At 48.9% G+C, this 22,182-nt stretch overlaps 2 protein-coding genes across 2 annotated transcripts in view; both read right to left on the bottom strand.

The window, feature by feature from the left end:
* LOC102453980 (inactive pancreatic lipase-related protein 1) overlaps positions 1-18,350 on the bottom strand; it is a 33,762-nt gene extending 15,412 nt beyond the window's left edge. The window contains exons 1-6 of the mRNA XM_025183583.3: positions 16,956-18,350; positions 16,750-16,798; positions 15,524-15,678; positions 14,767-14,892; positions 12,457-12,591; positions 9,842-9,950 (exon numbers count right to left, since the gene is read on the bottom strand). Coding sequence (XP_025039368.3) covers positions 9,842-9,950; positions 12,457-12,591; positions 14,767-14,892; positions 15,524-15,678; positions 16,750-16,798; positions 16,956-17,006 — 625 coding nt within the window. The 5' untranslated portion in view covers positions 17,007-18,350. The remainder of the gene's footprint in view (positions 1-9,841; positions 9,951-12,456; positions 12,592-14,766; positions 14,893-15,523; positions 15,679-16,749; positions 16,799-16,955) is intronic.
* A 1,819-nt stretch (positions 18,351-20,169) lies between these two features.
* The window catches only part of LOC102454456 (pancreatic lipase-related protein 2), a 38,251-nt gene continuing 36,238 nt past the window's right edge, over positions 20,170-22,182 (bottom strand). The window contains exon 14 of the transcript XR_016350192.1: positions 20,170-22,131. The gene's annotated coding sequence lies outside the window, so the exon portion shown is untranslated. The remainder of the gene's footprint in view (positions 22,132-22,182) is intronic.

A 22,182-nucleotide genomic window follows, 5' to 3' on the forward strand; every position in this document is an offset into this window, starting at 1 on the left:
AAGGGGAAAAGGGGTGGAGCAGCAGCAGGGCGGGGCTTGAGGATGAGATGGAGCGGGGTGGGCCTGTGATGGAATAGGAGGGTTGCCCCAGACCCTGTGCCCACCTTGGAATGGCCCTGACTTATACATTTTTATGCTTCAATGGCAACTGCTGCAACATAGATTTTTTTTAAAAGAGCACCTAAAGTGATACACTGTTAGCCAAGATTAGCCCCAAAGAGGCACCACAAGTACAGCACTCGCAGCTCTCATTGGCCATGGATTGGTGTTCTTGGCCAATGGGAGAGGTGGGAAGCAGTGTCCCAGTTCACGCCACTTCCAACAGCTCTCATTGGCCGGGAACGCCGATCTGCAGCCAATGAGAGCTGCAAGCACCCACACCTGCTGTGGCACATGTCAATAAAGATGCAGCAGCCTGCCAGAGGCTAACCCTAGTGAACCATTCACAGCTTATTGCCCACCCCTGGACTCCATACAGATATCGGAGCCTAATTTTAGACACATAGTTTTGATATTAGCATAAAACTGAGACTCATTCTTTTTCATTCTCTGCATCTGTCTCAGATGTGTGTAAAATCTTGTAAATTGCAAAGCCTTTATTATCCTGTGTAGTATATTATGCTTTCCCAGGGAATTTTTCAGATTACTAGTCCAAGGGGTCCAGACTCTTTGGAAGATGCTATGATGGAACAGAGTGAAGTTAACGTCTGAAATTGGCTACTGTGCGTGAAGGGTAGCTTCTCTGTCTAATGCACATGCCCCTTGGCCTGGCCTGTGTGCTGAATGAGAAGTTCAAACACGCAACTTGTTCTGGGTGAGTACAGAATATGTCAGTAAACCAGCCTGACACTGGCATCTGTATCTTCAGAAAAAGCAACTCAACGTGTATTCATGTGGTGAGTTGAACTGCTATGCCGGAGCTCTCCTAGCACAGTGAAAACACACACTACTAAAAACAGTCAAGTTGCAGCTTGTCTGGGCTATACTCAAAAAGGGCAAACTCCACAGCCATGCACTAAAGGAGCCATATGAGTCGTCATTCAACTCAGAGCCAGGGCAAGGAACACTCTGTCTGCACTTCTTACTCTGGCCCCATGAGCTGTAGCAGTGGCCACGGGCTGTTGTGCACTCGCTCTCACTCAATCTCTTAATTCAAAGGTTTTGCTGTCTTTGAATCTGTGCAGTTGTCACATCCAGTGGCCATGCTGGTGTCACTCTCTGCACCTACTTATGAACCCCTTGCACAATCTCCCGGATATGGCCAATGTGGAGAATTGTGCTGGAGTGGGTTGGTGCAATCCTCGCGCACATTCTGTTATGCTGCTTGTTCTCCGCTGCACAACAGAACAAAGGCATTTCTACTGCTATTCAAGCCTGGTGCATCCAAGGGGCTTATGGGAGAGGGGTTTAGGATTTCCCCATATACATTACTGATCCTGCAAGATGTTAAGGGCTCTGTCTATGTGCCAGAAAAACTCATTAGCACGTGCTTAACTTTAAGCATTGGAGTTGGGTTTTTTAGACCAATAGGCCCACTCATATCCCATAAGTTAAACACATGCTAAAATAGTTGGCAGTACTGGGCCCAGAGTGCTGAGCATCTTGCAGGATCAAGCCCTGAAACAGTTGCTATGGTCAGTTTCACTGAACATTTTTGAGTTGTTGTTGTTGTTGTTGTTTTGTTATAAATCTAAGAAGTTAAGCAGAAAAATATCTGATGGAAAATGAACAAAAATGAAAATGTAATGTGAGTAAATACATGGACCAGGTGTGAAAGATTTGATGTAAACCCAGCAAAAAGCAGGGAGATTAAAGGGTTACATTTGAAGGTTCAGCCTTCTGTTTTGCTACATCAATTTCAATCAGTCCTTTTCTGTAGCAGATATTGGGACAGTAAAACCATGGCACCAATTAACTCTGCTCAAAACTGTGCTGCCTTTAGCTCACTTTGCTGGGTGTGGCGGGGTAGCCCCGCCCCTCCCGGAAGCCGCCGGGACGCCGCGTCCGCGGGGGAGAAGCTCACCCCCCCACGCGGCTTGCAGAGCCGTCTGTCTTCCCCGAGTGGGGGGGCCGGCACGCCAGCCGGGTGACAAGCCGGGGCCGGCAAACGATGCCGTCAAGGGACAGGGGGAGGAGGCGGGGGAAATGACGTCATGGGGAGGCCGGCCCGAAGGGGGGCCGGAGGATGACAAGTTTGCAGATGACACTAAGCTAGGGGGAGAGGTAGATACGCTTAAGGGCAGAGATAGGGTCCAGAGTGACTTGGACAAATTGGAGGATTGGGCCACTAGAAATCTCATGAGATTCAACAAAGACAAGTGTAGAGTCCTGCACTTGGGACGGAAGAATCCCAAGCATAGTTACAGGCTGGGGACCAACCAGTTAAGTAGTAGTTCTGCAGAAAAGGACCTGGGGGTTACAGTGGATGAGAAGCTAGATATGAGTCAACAGTGTGCCCTTGTAGCCAAGAAGGCTAATGGCATATTAGGATGCATTAAGAGGAGCATTGCCAGCAGATCCAGAGATGTCATTATTCCCCTTTATTCGGCTTTGGTGAGGCCACATCTGGAGTACTGTGTCCAGTTCTGGGCCCCCCACTACAAAAAGGATGCGGACACATTGGAGAGGGTCCAGCGGAGGGCAACCAAAATGATTAGGGGTCTGGAGCATATGACCTACGAGGAGAGGCTGAGGGACTTGGGTCTGTTTAGTCTGCAGAAGCGAAGAGTGAGGGGGGACTTGATAGCAGCCTTCAACTTCCTGAAGGGAGGTTCCAAAGAGGATGGAGAGAGGCTGTTCTCAGTAGTGACAGATGGCAGAACAAGGAGCAATGGTCTCAAGTTGTGGTGGGAGAGGTCCAGATTGGATATTAGGAAAAACTATTTTACTAGGAGGGTAGTGAAGCATTGGAATGGGTTACCTAGGGAAGTAGTGGAGTCTCCATCCCTAGAGGTGTTTAAGTCTCGGCTTGACAAAGCCCTGGCCGGGTTGATTTAGATGGGATTGGTCCTGCCTAGAGCGGAGGGCTGGACTTGACGACCTTCTGAGGTCTCTTCCAGTTCTGATTCTATGATAAGGGGATGGTTGGATGAAATAACATGATCTTGGTAACTAATTGACCATTCATTTCCAGTTGGAAATAGGTCAATGGAGGGATGATAGGAGTTGCTATAGGGAACTTTCTGGGTGTCTGGCTGGTGAGTCTTGCCCACATGCTCAGGGTTTAGCTGATCGCCATATTTGGGGTCAGGAAGGAATTTTCCTCCAGGGTAGATTGGCAGAGGCCCTGGAGGTTTTTCGCCTTCCTCTGTAGCATTGGGCACAGATCACAGCTGAAGGACTCTCTGCATGTTGGGGCCTTCAAAGTATTGGAAGGCTTCAATATCTGAGACATAGGTGAGAGGATTATTCTAAGAGGGGTGGGCGAGATTCTGTGGCCTGCACGGTGCAGGGGGTCAGACTAGATGATCATAATGGTCCCTTCTGACCTTAAAGTCTATGAGTCTAAGTCTATGAGTCTATGATGACGAGGGGACTGACGTCATTTGCCTGCGACCGGCGGGCAATTCAAAAGGCCGCAACGGACCAGCAAGAAGGGGGAACGCCGAGGAGACGGATCCCCCCCGGGAGCAAGCGCTCGGATCCAGGTATTGGCGACTCTGGGCGGGACCAGAGCGGGAGCCTGGTGGTGGAACGTGCTGACGCGGGGGAAGAAGTGGCCCAGGGCGGGGACGTGGACCCTGAGAGCGGGGGAGTTTAGGGTTCTCGACCCCCTCCGCTAGGTGGGGAACCTTTCCCTTACCTTAGGGCCCTGGGTCGGGGTCCTGAGTGAGGGCGGGCCCGGACCCCCTTCCCCAACCGGGCAAGCTGAGCCGAGTAAAGCCGGCGCATTGAGTCACTAACGACTGGAGAAACCGAGGGGGGGCGGACGTAAGCCCCTCCGCACGGGGGGGGGAACCCCTACACGTGGTGGAGAATGTGGGTACGGTAGACCCCGAGACGGGGGTCTGGATAGGGAGAAAGCGTTAACGAGGTATTGATTGCCAGGATATGATGGAGGCGAACAAGATCCTGGAGTGGTGGACGGAGACTCAAAAGGTGCAGCAGCAGCAGCAGATGCAGGCGCTGCAGCAGCTCCTCAAACAGCTCCAGGAGCGACAGGAGCAGATGGCGCGAGGGGCGCCAGTGACGGTACCCGGGGCGGCCGTAGGGTCCAGAGGAGGAGAGGGGGTCGGCACCCAACTGCCCATATGGCTAACGAAATTGGGGCCGGAGGACGACCCAGAGGCCTTCCTGGTGACGTTCGAGAGGGTGGCCACCGCTGCGAAATGGCCGCCAGAACATTGGGCTACCCTCCTCGTGCCCTACTTGTCAGGGTCGACCCAGCTGGCCTACCGGGGGATGTCCGCCAGTGATGCCTTGGGCTATTTCAAAGTTAAAGAGGCAATTCTGGACCAACTGGGAGTGACCCCAGAGACCCACCACCGGCGGTTCCGCGAGGCCAAGTACGACCCCCGCGAGCGATCACGAGCCGTGGCACAGCGGGTAAAGGAAGTGGGGATGAGATGGCTCGAGCCGGAGACTAAGACTGGGGTCCAGGTGGCCGACCTAGTGATATTGGAGCAATACGTCCATATCCTCCCCGCGGAGGGGCAGCAGTGGGTACAGCGACATCTTCCGGAGACCTTAGACGAAGCAGTGACCCTTATGAAACACTACTTAGCCGCGGAGGGGCCGGAGGGGAAAGGAGCTACGGGGCCCCCGAGAGAACCCCGGAGGAGTGAGGACGGGGCGATAAAGCCGGCGGGAGCCCAGCGTGCTGGGGAAGTATCCGGGAGCTCCCTGGGCCCCCTCCCGGCGAGGAGGCTGGCACCCCGGTGGAACCGGCCGGGCGGTGAAGCCAAGATGGATCGGGCGACCGAGATGGGGCCAGGCACCCCTTCGCCCGAAGGGGCCCCGAAGGTGGTCTGTTATCAGTGCGGCCAGGAGGGCCACTACAAGAGGGACTGCACCCTGATGGACTGCCCCTTTGGGCAGAGGCGCGCTGAGGGCATGGACAGGAGGGCAGCAAGCGCAGCTCAGGTAATTAAACGGCTGTGGATTAATGGGAACCCGGTGGAGGCCATACTCGACTCGGGATGTGGGCAAACCATTGTCCGAAGGGACGTGATACATCCGGTGCGAGCCCGGGGCGCGCCCGTAGCCCTCCGGTGCGTCCACGGAGACATTCACTACTACCTCACGACCCGGGTACGGATAGGGGACAGGGAGTTGGAAGGGGAATGCGTAGTCGCCGTCAGCCCTAAATTAGCATCCCCCCTCCTGCTGGGACGGGACTGGCCCGGCCTGAAACGACTCCTGGGGCAGTGGGACAGTGGGAGGAGCCCCGGACAGGAGCCAGAAGCAGGGCCTGGGACCCTAGTAGCCCAAGGAGAGCAGGATGGGGGGGGGTCATGCCAGCTACAGCCCCATCGGCAGGGACGCCGGCCGCTGCCCACTTCGACGTAAAGGAAGGGGACTTCCTCAGACAGCAATGCGAGGATCTCACCTTACGGGCATCCTGGGAGCAGGTGCGCACCACGAGCGAGCAGCCGGGAGGGGACCCGCTCAACCAGCCGGACGGGCCCCAATTTGAGGTGAGGGACGACCACCTGTATCGAGTGTCCCCAGGGGAACTTCCTGGGGAGGAAAGATGGCAGCTGCTGGTTCCGAGGCCGTACAGGTGGAAGGTCCTGGAATTGGCCCATGAGCACCCGTGGGCCGGACACCTGGGCACGGAGAAAACCCAGCAGAAGGTACTCCAGAGATTCTATTGGCCTGGGGTGTACCAGGAAATTAAAAATTTCTGTAGCTCCTGCCCACAGTGCCAAAGAACGTCCGGGACCCGGGTCCCGCCAGCTCCCCTGGTTCCCCTGCCCATGGTTGGGACCCCCTTTGAGCGGGTGGCATTGGACCTAGTAGGATCGCTCGAGAAATCGGGGCGCGGGCACAGTTACATCCTGGTCATCGTGGCCTACGCCACCCGTTGCCCAGAGGCGGTGGCCCTGAAAAGAGCCACGGCACCCGCCATAGCAGAGGCGTTGGTCAAGCTGTTCTCGTGGGTCGGGCTGCCCAGAGAGTTGCTGACGGATCAGGGGATGAACTTAACTTCTAAGGTTATGACGGAACTGTGTAAGATCTTGCAGATTAGGAAGCTCCGGACGTCGGTATACCATCCCCAAACCGACGGGCTTGTGGAGCGCTTCAACCGCACGCTGAAAGGGATGCTCCGGAAGTTTGCACAGGACAACCCCCGGGAATGGGATAAGCTGCTCCCTGCACTGATGTTCGCCGTCAGAGAGGTACCGCAGGCATCGCTCGGGTATTCTCCCTTTGAGTTGTTATACGGGCGGCGACCGCGGGGGATCTTGGACCTCGTAAAGGAGGGATGGGAAACGTTGGTCTCTCCCGCCCTGGGGGCCGCCCAGTACGTGCAGAAGCTGAGGGGGACCCTCCATGCCCTGATGGGCCGGGCCCGAGAGAACCTGGAAAAGGCGCAAGAAGGGCAGAAGGCCTACTACGATAAAAAGGCGCAGGTGAGGGAGTTCGAACCAGGCGAGCAAGTCCAACTGTTGCTGCCTAGTGGGGAGTCCAAGCTGTTAGCCCACTGGCAGGAGCCCTTCCGGGTAATAAGGAAACTCGGCCCGGTAGACTATGAGGTGCGGGTGGATGGTAACCGACGGGAAACTCAAATTTACCATGTAAACCTCTTGAAGAAGTGGCACCTGCGGGAGGCCCTCCTGATCGACCCTCGGGACACCGATATCGAGTTGGGTCTGTGGGGGGAGTCGGAGGTGAAGATCGAGGGAATACGGATCGGAGAAGAGCTCCCCGGGCTGAAGCAAGAGCAGCTGTACCACCTCCTCGACCGGTTCAGGCCGGTATTGACCAGCTGACCCGGACAGACCTCGCTAGTACAGCACGAGATCGAAATGGAACCCGGCAGAGTGGTGAGAGATAACATGCGCCCCCTCCCCTGGAAGCTATGGGGTACGGTGAAAGAGGAACTCCAAGCCATGTTGGAGTGGGGGGTCATACAAGAATCCCGCAGCGAGTGGCGAAGCCCCATTGTTTTAGTGCCCAAAGCAAACAGGTCAACGAGGTTCTGCATCGACTTCCGCAAAGTCAACGCGATCTCGCGATTTGACGCGTACCCCATGCCGCGTATAGACGAGTTACTGGGGCGCCTTGGAACGGCGGCCTATTTGTCAACCCTCGATTTGACTAAAGGGTATTGGCAGATCCCGCTCTCGCCAGAGGCCCAGGCAAAAACAGCGTTCGCCACCCCCTTTGGGTTGTATCAATTCAGGAACATGCCGTTTTGGCTGCACGCGGCCGCTGCTACGTTTCAAAGACTCATGAACCAGGTCTTAAGGGACCATCAGGACTATGCAGTGGCGTATATCGACAATATCGTGATATTCAGCAAGTCCTGGGAAAAACATTTAGACCACATTGCGAACATATTAGAGGCCCTGAGAGAAGCGGGACTCACGGCTAACCCAAAGAAATGTCAATTCGGGAGGGCCGAAGTGTCGTATTTGGGGTACACAGTGGGGAGAGGGAAGCGCAAGCCCTTAGTGGACAAGGTCCAGGCCGTACGGGAACACCCTACCCCAACCACAAAAAGGAAAGTACGGCAGTTTTTGGGATTGGCGGGCTATTATAGACGGTTCATCCCTAACTTTTCTTCTTTAGCCACGCCTCTTACAGATCTCACACGGAAAGGACAACCCGAAAGGGTGAGGTGGACCCCAGTGAGCGACGACGCGTTTCGGGAGCTGAAAGACCGATTGGTCTGCGCCCCAGTGCTGGCTCAGCCCGATTTTAACAAGCCGTTCACCTTACAGACTGACACGTCGGAGGTGGGGCTAGGGGCGGTACTGACGCAAGAGGAGGAGGGACAGGAGCACCCCATCCTCTATCTTAGTCGTAAACTTTTTCCCCGGGAGAGGGGATACGCGACGATTGAAAAGGAGGCCTTGGCCCTCAAATGGGCTATTGATTCACTGCGATACTTTCTTTTAGGCGATAAATTTACCGTGGTGACGGACCATGCCCCATTACAATGGATGCAGCAGATGAAGGACACTAACCCACGGATTTTGCGATGGTACCTCAGCCTACAGCCATACCAGTTCCAAGTCACGCACCGCCCCGGGGCCAACAACGGGAACGCGGACTGGCTATCCTGTGTAGCAGAAACCCCAGGGACAGGGACGGCGAGTATGACGCCAGACTTAAGGGGGAAGGTGTGTGGCGGGGTAGCCCCGCCCCTTCTGGAAGCCGCCGGGATGCCGCGTCCGCAGGGGAGAAGCTCACCCCCCCGCGCGGCTTGCAGAGCCGTCTGTCTTCCCCGAGTGGGGGGGCCGGCGCGCCAGCCGGGTGATGAGCCGGGGCCAGCAAACGACGCCGTCAAGGGGCAGGGGGAGGAAGCGGGGGAAATGACGTCACGGGGAGGCCGGCCCGAGGGGGGGCCGGAGGATGACGAGGGGACTGACGTCATTTGCCTGCGACCGGCGGGCAATTCAAAAGGCCACAACGGACCAGCAAGAAGGGGGAACGCCGAGGAGACGGATCCCCCCCGGGAGCAAGCGCTCGGATCCAGGTATTGGCGACTCTGGGCGGGACCGGAGCGGGAGCCTGCTGGTGGAACGTGCTGACGTGGGGGAAGAAGTAGCCCAGGGCGGGGACGTGGACCCTGAGAGCGGGGGAGTTTAGGGTTCTCGACCCCCTCCGCTAGGTGGGGAACCTTTCCCTTACCTTAGGGCCCTGGGTCGGGGTCCGGAGTGAGGGCGGGCCCGGACCCCCTTCCCCAACTGGGCAAGCTGAGCCGAGTAAAGCCGGCGCATTGAGTCACTAACGACTGGAGAAACCGAGGGGGGGCGGACGTAAGCCCCTCCGCACGGGGGGGGGGAACCCCTACACTGGGCCTCTAAATAGTTGGTGATCTGAAATACTGGACATACTGCTGCACCTGCACAACAAACTGGATTAATGAGAGAAGGGAACAGTCGGAGTAAAACTGCCAGGATTAGGAATGTGGGACTAGCCACATCAAACTGGAATTGTTATAATGGGCGAATGCTTCGGAAACAATCAGACCCATTAAAACTGGCTCAGGCAACATCTGCCAAATAAATTTTGGTTGTTGTGCACTTGCACTGAGCAGTGTTAGTGGCAGGTGGTATGCCACAGAGTCATGATGTACCAAGCCAGAATAAAAGCCTCAGGGGGTAGCCGTGTTAGTCTGTTACTTAACAGTCCATGCCCCTTGGGATCATCCTTATAGCACAGGTGAAAAAAGATAACCTGCTGTATGGATCAGAGAACAGTCATATCTTAGAGATGAGATGCTAGGAGAGATCACTGTTCCATGCAGCTTACCATCTCCTGCCCAATTTGTCCCCAAGAATCCACTTCATGCAGGGATTCTTAGGGAAAAATTCAGCCCTGAATTCTTGGGGATATTGTGCAGGGGGCCTAAAGGAACACCACACTGAAGGAATCCTTATGTGTAATCCCTTCCTGAGGGTGGCATGGTGTTACTGGAAAAGAGCGCAATTTGATTGTTAGCAATATAAGGCTATGATAGATTTGTATTGCTCTTACTCCATCCTGTAGAGGGCAAGGGCACACACACCACACACTCATGCACAAGTGCACACCCCCAATTCATTACAGTTTTCCGTCAGTCAGATACTGTAGTAGTTCCTAAAAAATGCAAGGTAACGTTAAGATTTAATACTGTTCTCTTGAAATTCTTCATTGCTATAGACTGAGGAGTAATTCATTAACCTACCAGTTATTCTTCCAATGCCTGGCCTTCTTCTTCCTGTCTCCCCAGCAGCATGTGCTCCAAGACTATGGGCTATGAAATGGACTTTGGAAGGAGAGTATCCGTATTGTTCCTGAGGAAAAACACCAATTGTAACAAAAAGGAAGCTGTTTTTACTGATATGAGGCCTAGATAGAAGCTCTAGATTACAAGAAAAGTCAGAAATGGGCTGCACAGAGTGGAAGTTCATGGAATTGGACAGAGAAGTAACAGGACCATTCAGTAGCTGTTACTACAGCCTCAGGGCATTGTTAACCTCTGCAATGCACTCATGGGATTTTGTCAGTGGATAGTTATGATTTCAGCAGCCAGATCCCTTATTCCCAGCTCCACTGTGAATGGAAGCGTATCTGGCATCCTCTTGACATTGTATTAGTTGACTCATGAATGTCAAGGGAAAAAATTCATGGCCATTCTGATGTAGGGCACCCATGCTCTGCTGAAGCTTGATTCTTCATTGCTTTGCACCTCCTGCTGAACTTAGCACCAGTGCAATGGGAATGTTAAACATTATCATTCCGATTTGTAATTTACAACACAGGCTGCAATGCACTGGTGAGCTAGCTCCTAGTACTTACACTAGCCAGAGGCAAGCTAGTTCAGAAAATATTAGGAGTTATCCTTTTCCTTTTGCTTCACTCATGCCTCGTTTTAAGTCCTTAGATTTAGGGACAGAGGGAGAAATTTTCAAAGATGGTAGTTAGGTGCCTACTTCACACTTACTTTTAACTGGAATTATGTCTGTAAAGACCCTTTGTGCTTTTGAAAATACCCCTCCTTCCCCAAGCACCTCATCTGGTGTAAAATGGTGAGTTACAATGATCTCAATGGAACTATGAGCTTTTCTGAGCTGAACATCTGGCCTTTTGTTTGATTACAGGCCCACACCCTATCTTTCTGTGCTGGAGCAGCTGGGAAGATCCCACATGTCCCCAAACACTCACATATAGCTATGTCTACACTGCAGATTTTTTCCGGGATACCTCTGGGATTCTGGAAAACCCCCATGGCATCCAGGAAACGCGTTTGCTCTTCCGCTTTTTTTGTGGAAAAGCAAACGCGCTCTTTCAGGAAGTCCTGTATTCTTAATTCCACAAGGAATAAGGGCTCCTCCGAAAGAGGAGGCTTTTCTGAAATTTGCCCTAGTGTAGATGGGCCACATTTTGGAAAAGCCCCTTCCGAAAAAAGTATCAGAAAAAGCTATACAAATATCGGAATGTAATTTGCGTAGCTTTTTCCGATAGATCCCTGCAGTGTAGACATAGCCAAACTTAGGTAACACTTCTAAAGGGGTTGGGAAAAGAGCCCTGCCCTCTCCTCCTGGGAGGTGGTTTTTGCTATCTGATGACCAGTTGCTTTAGGGTTTTGTATATGTATCCCTTAAGATGGATCCGATAGCTTTAGTGGTTAAAAAAGGGTAAATGTGCTGTGTTCTTTACTTATCTGTCTTTATAACTACCCAACCCTTGCATCCACAAGAGTACGTAAAAGTAATTGCAGAATACAGGCAGTCCCCGGGTTACGTACAAGATAGGGACTGTAGGTTTGTTCTGAAGTTGAATCTGTATGTAAGTCGGAACTGGCGTCCAGATTCAGCCGCTGCTGAAACTGACCACCAGTTCTGACTTACATACAGATTCAACTTAAGAACCCCAAGTCAGCTGCTGCTGAAACTGATCAGCGGCTGATTCCAGGAAGCCTGGGGCAGAGCAACTCTGCCTCAGGCTTCCTGTAGTCAGCGCTGGTCAGTTTCAGCAGCGGCTGACTTGGGGACGCCTGGGGCAGAGCAGCTGGGGTGCTGCTGGGTTGCTCCAGTAGCACCGCTCCTCGCTCCTTGACGCTACTGGACCAACCCAGCAGCACCCAGCTGCTCTGCCCCAGGTGTCCCCAAGTCAGCCGCTGCTGAAACTGACCAGCAGCGGCTGAATCAGGACCTGGGGCAGAGCAGCTGGAGTGCTGCCGGGTTGGTCCAGTAGTGTCCAGAGCGGCGCTGCAGGACCAATCGTCAGCGCCCCAGCTGCTCTGCCCCAGGGTCCACAACAAAAGCCTGGTCTGCTGGGGGGGGGCACACTAGCTGCGCTCCCCCCCCCCCCCAGCAGACCAGGGACACAGGGAGCAGAGCCGCAGCAGCAGCGGGGTGCTGCGCCTCTGAGGCTTTGCTCTGGCAAAGTCTCAGAGGCGAGGGACCCCGCCGCGGCTGCGGCTTCAGTCCCGGTGCCCCTGGTCTGCTGGAGACGGTCTCCAGCAGACCAGGGGCACCGGGAGCAGCTTACGAACGGGGCTTTCTCGCCCCGGAGCTCGCAGGCAGCAATCCGCCACCTCGACCTCTGGTGCGAGAAAGCCCCGTTCGTAAGTGCGGATCCGACATAAGTCGGATCCGCGTAAGTCGGGGACTGCCTGTACACATATTTAAACTTTATGTATTTTTAGGGGAGTTGATAGGACTTTTGCATCTTTTTCTGGGAGGAATCTTTTGCTGGATACATGAAAATTCATTGTTATTGGCTGTTTAGATTAGAATAATTTTCAGCAGCTCTGTGATTATAAATTTACTTTGTAGGGAGAAGAAGATCCCTTACCATAAGCACATTGATAAAATAAGCCACTTCAGCACCCACAACACGGATATTGTTTGATGCCTGAGTATATGGGCATCTTGATCCACTGCTCCAGTCTATGCAGATACAGTTTACGTCTTCCACTTCAAACATCCTCTGGTGAAAATATATATTTTAAAAGAACAGAAGCAAAGATTATCAACTACCAGGTCAGCTCACTGATTAAACAAAACAGACAGACTTATAACTGCCATATAAATTCCCTGTATAGGTTTTCAAGTACAGCCCCTATGCTACATCAGGGCTGTCCTCATGTCTTGATTCTTTAATTAAATGATGCAGAGAAACAGCCTTTACAATTTCAGTTAGAAGCTTTTATTTTTTTTCCATAATAATTAACAGGTGGGATAATTAAAAACTTATGGGTGACCTGTGTCAACCACCAGCTGGTGATAAATTTTCTAGAGGATGGATACATTTCTGCTGCCATTTTAGTTGGTTTCAAATTTATGGTTGTGTTTAGATGAGTAGATACTTTACTATTTGTCACATAATACTAGATTTTACTTTTCTCTGACCTGTGGAATGGTTTGCTAAAGACACCGTCCTTTAGCAGTTGTGACGTGCTTTGTATTGTGTTATGTATTATGCTACACCCAGGGCTGTGTGTCAGTAATGCCAATGAAAACAAGGGAACTACTTGCCAGTAAAGCACTTCTTACTGTGAATAAGGATGGCAGAATCTGGCTGTACATCACAGTGGGTTTGAAACTGATGAATGGATCGCTAGCCTCTTTGGAGAACTGGAGATGAGGTCATTTAGAACCAAGTACAGTAGAACCAAGTACAGTAGACTTCCGATAATCCTGCACCTTTGGGACCTAGGTGGTGCCGGATTATCGGATATGCCGGCATATTGGGAGGTACTCCGGCGGGGGGCTGTGACGGGTCTGCCGGGACCCGTACTGCGTCCAGTGGGTGGGCGAGGAATGGCGTGATGAGGGGAGAACCCTCTGCCGTTTTGCAGGAAGGCGGAAACTGTCCACGGCTGCGCGGGGCTTCATCCACCTTCCTACAAAATGGTGGAGGCTTCGCCCCTCGCCGCGCCGTTCCCCACCCACCTCCTGGCCAGACACAGTGCAGGTCCCAGCAGACCTGTCATGGGTATAATCCCCTTCCCCTCTTCTCCCCTTCCCTTTCCCAGTTGCGAGCACCCATGGGGCTCACAGCAGCTCCAATTGTCCAGCTGGCCGGAGCACTTCGTGTTCCAGTTGGTGCCAGACTATCAGGAGTGCTGGACCACTGGATGCCGGACAATTGGAGTTTTACTGTAATGGGAGGAAGGGAAGAAAGCTGGAGCAAGGAGAAGGATTCTCCACAGTGAGAAGGTTGGAGAAGCTCTGGGGTTGTGTGTTGCTGCTTCCAGAGCTGCAAATGGGTGGTTTTGTGCAGAGCTGCCTACTAGAGGGCTCCTTTGGCATCACAAAGATGAATAGCAGAATTTTACTGTTAGAACAGAGCCAAAGAAGTGCCACATCTCCTCTGCACTGGGCTAAATCCTGGCAGTTGGGGAATACTGGCCAATCAGCACCCTTCTCCCCTATCTGGCCTATGACTGATTCCTGGGAAAGAGCTGCCTATCTCTTGGCAAGTGTCTCCCTCCCTTGGCACTGTCACTTTGCCCCATTAGCCACCTGCCCCATCATTTCCTCCACCTATTGACATATGTGGGTCATGGCTGCCTCCACCCATTGACACAGGTGGGTCATAAAGAAGATTAGGAAGCAAAATTTTACCAGATAGCAAGTCAGCTTTCCCAGAAGATTGTTTTTTTTTTAATTTTTAAAAATTAGGGTGGATAATATTAATGCCTATTTAGGAACAGAGGGAATATAACCAGTCATAGCAGCATCCCTGTCTAGATCGATATAAGATGTAATTAAAACATTAAGTATTAAGTGCCCCATAATGAATAAACTTGTGGAACAAAGACAAGGATGTGATTTTCAAATATAAAACTCTCGGATTCCCTAGAATTACCTACTGATTCAAGACAAAGGAATAAACTGCACAACTTTGACCTGACAGCACAGCCATTCTGATTGCAAATGCTCATTCCCAGAAACAATGTTAAAAGAGGAGATCGTTCTGAAGTTGAGTTAGAATGTGTCAGAGGGGCAGAAGGTTGGGATAGAAATGCTAGGGGCACTTGGCCTTACTCCTGACTATGCTATCTCTCCAGCAGTCATAGCCACATTCAATTTTGTGGACCATCCCACCACTCCTTAGGGGACCTTCCAACCTCAGAGCCTTCCTGTAATAATACCATACCCTGCACATGTCCGACAGCCAGTTTTCTTCTCCTTGGTCTACAAATCCATGGGTAATAAAACGGGTTATTTTGCTGGGACTGAAATTCGAGTAACCGATCGTTGATGGATTTATTGCAGTAATCTCCTGTTGTAGATATTAAAATAGCAAATATTTAGATTATTTCCTATGAAAAGCTTATCAGAACAGCAATATGAACAGAAAACAAGACTTATTATGTTAGCCTGGATTCTAGAAGCATTTACACATGCAAATAACTTCACATGTATGACATTAAGTCAATATATCTTTGTAGGATAGGTACTGAGGGATTTTGCACATGATTTCAGTAAAGCCAGGATTTCACCTTTATCATGTCCTTTCAATTTCGCACCAAACAACTTGCAGTGCTATAGATTTTTCTTCATCTCTCACTATATACAGGAAAAACGGAAAATGTACCTACGGGTGACTTATGTGCTCTTTTCTGGGGAGGGACAGACTTCACTTTGCATAAGGCTGGTAAAGAATTACTGGCTCTATTCAAAGAATCATCTGTCATATCCGCCTGTGAGAATTCTGTCCATCAAGACTTATGAAACTCATGAAAGGCTGGACAGGAAATTTCTGAGAGGCTGGAAAATGCTACCTCCTGACCACATTTCAGAGTTGGCCATTTCTCTCTTTGGCTTTGGGAGTGCCAGGAGCACTAATAGATGATGATTTTATGTTCTATATATATGCACCACTGGTAAGATTTAACAGAAATAGGTCTTACTTCAAAGTTATTTGGATTATTTTTTGTGTAAAGAAGGAAGCGGGTGTTTATCTTTTCTGGACTCCAGGGTAACTTCGCCACTGGTCTTTCTACAGTTCCAGACCATGGTATGTCATCTGTGAAGCATCCAAGCCTTTCAAAGCAAACTTCCTTTCCTATAGCACAGAGATCAAATGATTAGGGTGTGAATGAACATAAGTTCTAATTGTCACGCACTGTCCTGACAGCACTTTTCCTCCAATGGCCTCTCAATGCTTTCTGGACACATCAACCTGCATTCAGGCCAGCTACATCTGCAGGCATTGCTCTTGGCAGAGCACAGCAACAGCTCCCCTTGGACCACAATCCACCCTAGGTTGCAAGGAGAGGGTGGCCATTCCACCTTCTGCACAGGCCCACAGAATAGGGCCAGCATGCAGGGAGGAGTATGTGTCCCCCCTTCCTCCCACAATGAGGTTTGATCGCCTACTCTCTGGGGAATATTCCTCCACAGGCTCCCTCTGGGTCTGTGCAAATTGCCCATGACAAGGGATAGCACAGTGTGAACCAGCCAGATTGTGCCCATGATAGTCTGGATTTGGGATGTGAATGGATAACTGGTAACCCGGTAAGCTTTACCCTTAACGGGTGATGTTTACTGGGTAATGATTAACCGGTATCCAGAATCAGGATCCCTCCTGCGGCTCACCATGGGTGAAAGGCATTCCTGTGCAGGCCAGCAGTCCCGCACTGGGATTGGGAACAGCTGCTGCCTACAATGGGTGTGCCACTCCAGCTTGACCACAGAGGGCAGGGGAGCTGCTCCAGCCCAGCAGGGTTAGATCAGCCCCTCCACCCACCTACCCTTTAACCAGTTAACTGGTTAAATACTATGTTTAACTGTTAAGCAATTAAATGGGATTTTACAGGCCTACTCTGGATGCACCAGGGAGCAAGTAGGTACAAAGATGCTTTCCTTTTACCTAGTGGCCCTGTGGAGAAGACCAGGATACCAGCACTCTTTGGGGAAAGCAATTTCCCCTTATTTTCTGCTTTGTAAACCCAGGTTGGGACTTCCTGGGGGGATGGGAAATCATACCTCTTACCCTTCTTACAAATGAGCTGCAAATTCAAATAATCATGATGCATAGAACCTTCATCACAAAGAACAAAATCCGGACTAAAGAAAATGATTGTGATCAGAACAGAAATGCTGTACTGAAATTGACAAAAATCCTATGCCTTACCTCTGGCTGTCCCAAGCAGAAAAAGTGCAAGAATCCAAATTCCAAGCATCTAGAACAAGTCAAAAGAAAAAGCTTAGACTGGCTAATCCAGGTGATAAACAAAGCTTTGTGTCGATTGGTAGTATGTGGTAATAGTTACAGATTTAACTGAGAAAAAGCAATGTCTTAGAAACAACTTTTACTCAGTAAGATTATCAGTGACTTACTGTGCAATGCTTTACCTGGACTCCCGGGGAATGGTTGAATAAACTTTGCATGAGCTTTTTATAACCTGGTTTATCCTTGAGGCTTTTCTTCAAACAGTAACTCCCAGAAAGATAGAAAATGGCACATGTGTACTTCAGATACAGATTATCATGAACACACAAAGGAGTGTCAGCATATATATCCGGTAATGAGTTTTTATTATATAATGTTTCTGGAGCAGAAGAATTTATTTTGATGGAAAAAGCTGCTGTTAAATGTGCATTTTAGAAGAGCACATGACAATGCTCGATGCTTTCAAAGTACTTAAAGATAAAAAACTACTAAATAAAAATAAACCTGAACTGGATTCAGTTGCCTTTTTTCACATTGCTTTGCAGTAGTCCCATTGAGGAAAAGGATATTATGTATAGTTGTATAGATTTTAAATCCATATAGGACCATTGTCATAATCTAGTCTGAAATCTTGCATAAAACAGGCCAGAAATTTCATCTAGTGACACAGTTCAGAGTAAGGTACATACAGTGAGTAAAGGTCATAACCTTAATTATAAAAAAATCCATATAGTAACTAGCAGTTCTCAACCTTTCCAGATGAATGTATCCCTTTCAGAAGACTGATTTGTTTTCGCTACACCAAGTTTCATCTCACTTAAAAACCACTTGCTTAAAAAACAGACATAAGAATACAAGAGTCCCAGAACACACTAGTACTAAAAATTGCTTATATTCTCACTTTTATCATATCAAATAAATTAATTGGAATATAAATATTGTACTTACATTTCAATGTGATAATTGAGCTTGTTTTTCACTTGTGAGCCTGACATTTTGCAAGGCAGTGAAGCGACAGCAACAATTAAGTTTTTCTCCACATTGAGTCTATTTTTGCTTTTTAGCATGATAGCAGTCATAGCAGAAAATGAGACTTCACAAAGATATGTTGACCCAAAAGGTTACAGACACCCAAAGGATGGTTCTCAAGGTCAGTGTGTGCTTTCTATACTAAACATCCAAACTGCATTAGTGTGGAGTCATTAAACTTGATTTGCAGACCACCATCTGAAGACAGCTTGAGATTATCATGCTCAGTGGCAGAGAGGTTACTGCTGCCAACATCTGACAAAATGAATGGTTTCTTACCTAGTTGAGTTAAGCTAAATGTTGGGGAAATATGACTTGCTGCCAAGAGGGCCAAATAATCTGTATGTGAAGCCTACATGCTTTGTAGAAGTAGTTGAAGCTCTTTTCATTTTAAGCTGATAAGTCTGGAATTCAGAAAGCTTTCTTTGAAAAAATTCCACTGGCTTACGTGCATGCTCAGAGTATTTGTACTCTTCAGATGTTGTTGCAAACACAATAGCTTCCTGCTGTTATTTGATAGTTTCCCTGCAAAGAAAATCCAAAGTTTAGGTTGGATTGCTATTTTTAGATGCAAATCCAAAGGCAATATATTCCTTTCAGAACCGACAATGTTTTTCCCCATTTTCAATTCTTTACGATTTTCACAGTTGCCATTACTGCTATTTTCAGCTCTTCATTTTAAAAAGCTATCCGTTTTTACATCACAACCACATATATACCATGACAACTTCAATGTAATGAATGTGCTTGCACACATCAATAAATGATATACAATATGAGTGTAATATCATGTATACATGCATTTTACTTTATCATATAATATAGAGAACAGTATAAACAAGTTACAGACTGTAGGAAATTTTAGTTTGTACTAAGTTAGCTAGTGCTTTTGGTGTGCCTGTTGTAAAACTAGGGAAATATCTAAATGAGTTGATATGCCCTTTGGAAGACCTCTACACTGGCTCCCCAACATAGGGGAGGCAAAAGAGGCAACTGCCCCGGAGCCTGGCGATTCAAGAGGGCCCAGAGCTCCTGGCCACTGCTGCTGCTATTGGGGCAGCTGCAGTAGCTAGAATCCCAGGTCTTTTAAGTTGCTGACAGAGCCCTGAATGGCAGACCCAGGCAGTGCACCCCCAGCAACACTGAAGGGCTGGCAAGTCCCAGCATAGACCCTTTTGTCTGAGGCCACACCCCTTTCAGGAGTGCGGACCTGCCCCTCCTCCCCCCACCTGGACCAGGGGTGACTCTGATGCTTATATATACCCCCAGAGTTACATATAACCCTAGTTGAGAAGTACTGCTCTGAATTGTTAATGTTATTTCTTTTGGTGGTGAAATTTAAAATATAAAAACTTCAGATCTGGAATGTGTCAGAAATAGTTTAATGTTTGACATATTTTCTAATTCAAAGGACATTAATCCTTTCAGACATATTTACATACTTAGAAATGACCTGATCCTGTATTCCTTAAGCATCAACACATCTATTGAAGGGACTTTTGAGCGTGTAAAGAATGGATTACCAGATCAGGTTTATAATGTAGTTTGGTTCACTGATGAAGAAAATTTACTCACCTGATCGGGGAATGCCTGTCACACAATGAGCTTTTTAGCTAATGTCTGCATCACACATTCATCCTCAACCCTTATCTACAACTGCTGCTGTAGAAGTAGTTACTGAAGTTATAGAAATAGGGAAGAATTGTGTGACCTGTCTCTAACCCAGACATAAAGATCTGTGTAGGATCAATATTTTTGTCAAAGCGGTGGCACAGAGAAAAAGTAGTGTGAGGAACGTGGGAATTATAAAAAATGGCACAACATTTATGTGATAAAAAACCATATGGGCCATTGGAAAGGAAACTGTGGGGATATGACCCAAGTTCCCATAATTCCCGAAGTACTTTCCTGGCATCCCACAATCCAATGGGAAAAAGATCCACAATGCACTGAGCTCCAGATGGTGCTGCAGAAGCTGTATTCTGGTGAAAGTTTTGTTTGCCAAACTTTCTGGTGTAGCTATGCCTTTATAATGCTGTTTTTATTATTTTATTATTTTATTATTTTATACTAGCAGTGCTATGATGATAATAATAATGATAACACATAAGCTTATGCTGGCATCATTCTTGAATATAAATTAAAAACTTTAACTCCATCTGTCTTCACTTGCTTATCTCTAATGGTCTGGGTATATGTAGCAGAATTGAAATTTAGATCCAGTTACTAATCTTTTGTTGCAAATAATACCTGACACCATTAAGTTGCTGTATACCAATGATAAGTAGCATATAGCATGTTTAACTGCTAATTTTGGTGTCATTTTTATTAAAAATAAAACCTGCTTCTTTCCCTGCCTTGTGGCTGTTGTCATCTGGAGCAGTTTGAATCCTCGCTGTGGAATTCTGTAATTCTACCTGTAAAAGACATAAGTTTCAGAAGATGACATTAATGTTTGTGCAAAGGGCCAGCACCAGGGTTTTATACCACATGAGTCTCAGGGCTTTGTCTACACTACAAGATAAAGTTGAGTTTATTAAGGTTGATTTATTTTTAGCACTTGATTTCGTAAAGTCAAAGGTGGATGTCCCCCCCCTTTATGCAAGAGTTCAACTCAGTTCGATATAGTGCGTCCACAGTGGAATGGTGACCAGCGACATTGACAACGATGCAGTGTGGGTAGCTATCCCACAGTTCCTGTTGTTCCTGTGCATTCTTGGATAGACTCCCAATGCCTGATGAGACAAAAATAGTAGAGCAGTGGTTCTGGGTACGTCATCAGCATCTCATAATGCACTCATCTCCTCCCTCCCCCTCGCAATCCCCTGCTTGGGTATGTCTACATGTCATTCCTCTCTTGAGAGAGAAATGCAAATTCAGACACCCGAAATTGCAAATGAAGCGGGGATTTAAATATCCCACGCTTCATTTGCATAATCACATTATGGCGCTATTGCGAAATAGCGCTATTTCGAGAGATAAAATGGGGTTATTTCGAGATAAAACCCTTCACTCAAAATAACCCTTACTCCTAATTATGAGCATCCAGACACAAGGGCAATAAGGACAGCATATTGAGGGGCACTGCACATCAGAGAGGCTTTGGAAAACAACTTTGTGAACGATCAGTCATGTACGTTGCTCTTAATGAGGTGCCCCCAGCATTAAGTGTCCTGGCTTGTAACAACTTCTCCACCCCATATAACACAAGCAATAAAGGTACTGTTGTGGACAAACGATACATTTTTATTTAGGGAATACAAGACCGCACAGACAAAAAAGAAGTCCAACGGGAGAGGTTCGGGAGGGGGGGGGCAGAGCAAGGGCAAGCAGCATATTACAGTCCCCCTGTTCAGCAGTCACAGGAGTGGGAATGATAGCTTACTTTGACAGGAGGCATCCCTGGGGGGTTGAGAGGAAGGCTGCCCTTGACCCCCTATAACTGCATTCTAGGGCACCTGGGATGGGAGATTATGGAAGTTGGTGAGGTGGGTATGTAGTGCAGCAAGGAGTGTAGAGTGGCTCTGTGCTCCCCCTGCCTCTCTATGCCTCTACCAGGCATGTCAGCAACTGTGTTTAATACCCCAGACACCTCAAGATCTCCTCCTAGGGCTTTACATTGCATTCCCGGCATGCTCTCCTCTCCGCACGCTCCGTTTGCATCTCCTGCAGCATCAGTCTCCTCCAAGCATGTAATTGTACCCTGTCCGTGCATTTGCTCATGGCACATCTCATCCTGATTATGTTTTTGCCTTTGGAGCTGTGCCAGCCAAACAGCTGGAGGAGTTGGGAGAGTGGGCAACAGGCTCATTGTTGCACGAACTGTAATGAAAAAAGTGACGGGCAGACTGCAGAGGAGATACGTGGTAGAATGCAGAACGTAATTTCTTAGCACACAAGTGTCGGTGCAACACAACAGGCGTGTGTTATGTATAAGGTCGAAGCTGTGCTTTTAAGTGGCTACTATGCAGCAAGTACAGCACAGAGATCTTCAGGGAGCAGCTGGACTCAGTTTGGTGGCAGGCATGGTAAGAAGCAGGTTGGGGGCTCACTCTTTTGCTTCCGCTTTGAAAGCATGTGCGACACAGCGGCTGCAAATAGCTCCTAAGCTGGTGTTAGTTTGATTGCCTGTGCCTACCTGGTATTATTTCCAGTCATTAAGATCACTGTCGGGTGGGAACTTCGATGTGCACAATGGTAATACTCACACTCCATTTTCCACTAGCTGCGCAATCCACATGCTAAAACTCAGAGGCCCTGCGCCCTCATGCTAATTACTTTTACAGGGTGTAGGCCTGTATGTTTCTTGTATCCCTGTTAAATAAAATATCATTAAAATTAGCACTCTGGGTTACAAGAGGAGGG

This window comes from Pelodiscus sinensis, chromosome 8, assembly GCF_052426305.1.
Source record: "Pelodiscus sinensis isolate ZL-2025 chromosome 8, ASM5242630v1, whole genome shotgun sequence".
In the NCBI taxonomy this organism is placed as follows: domain Eukaryota; kingdom Metazoa; phylum Chordata; order Testudines; family Trionychidae; genus Pelodiscus; species Pelodiscus sinensis.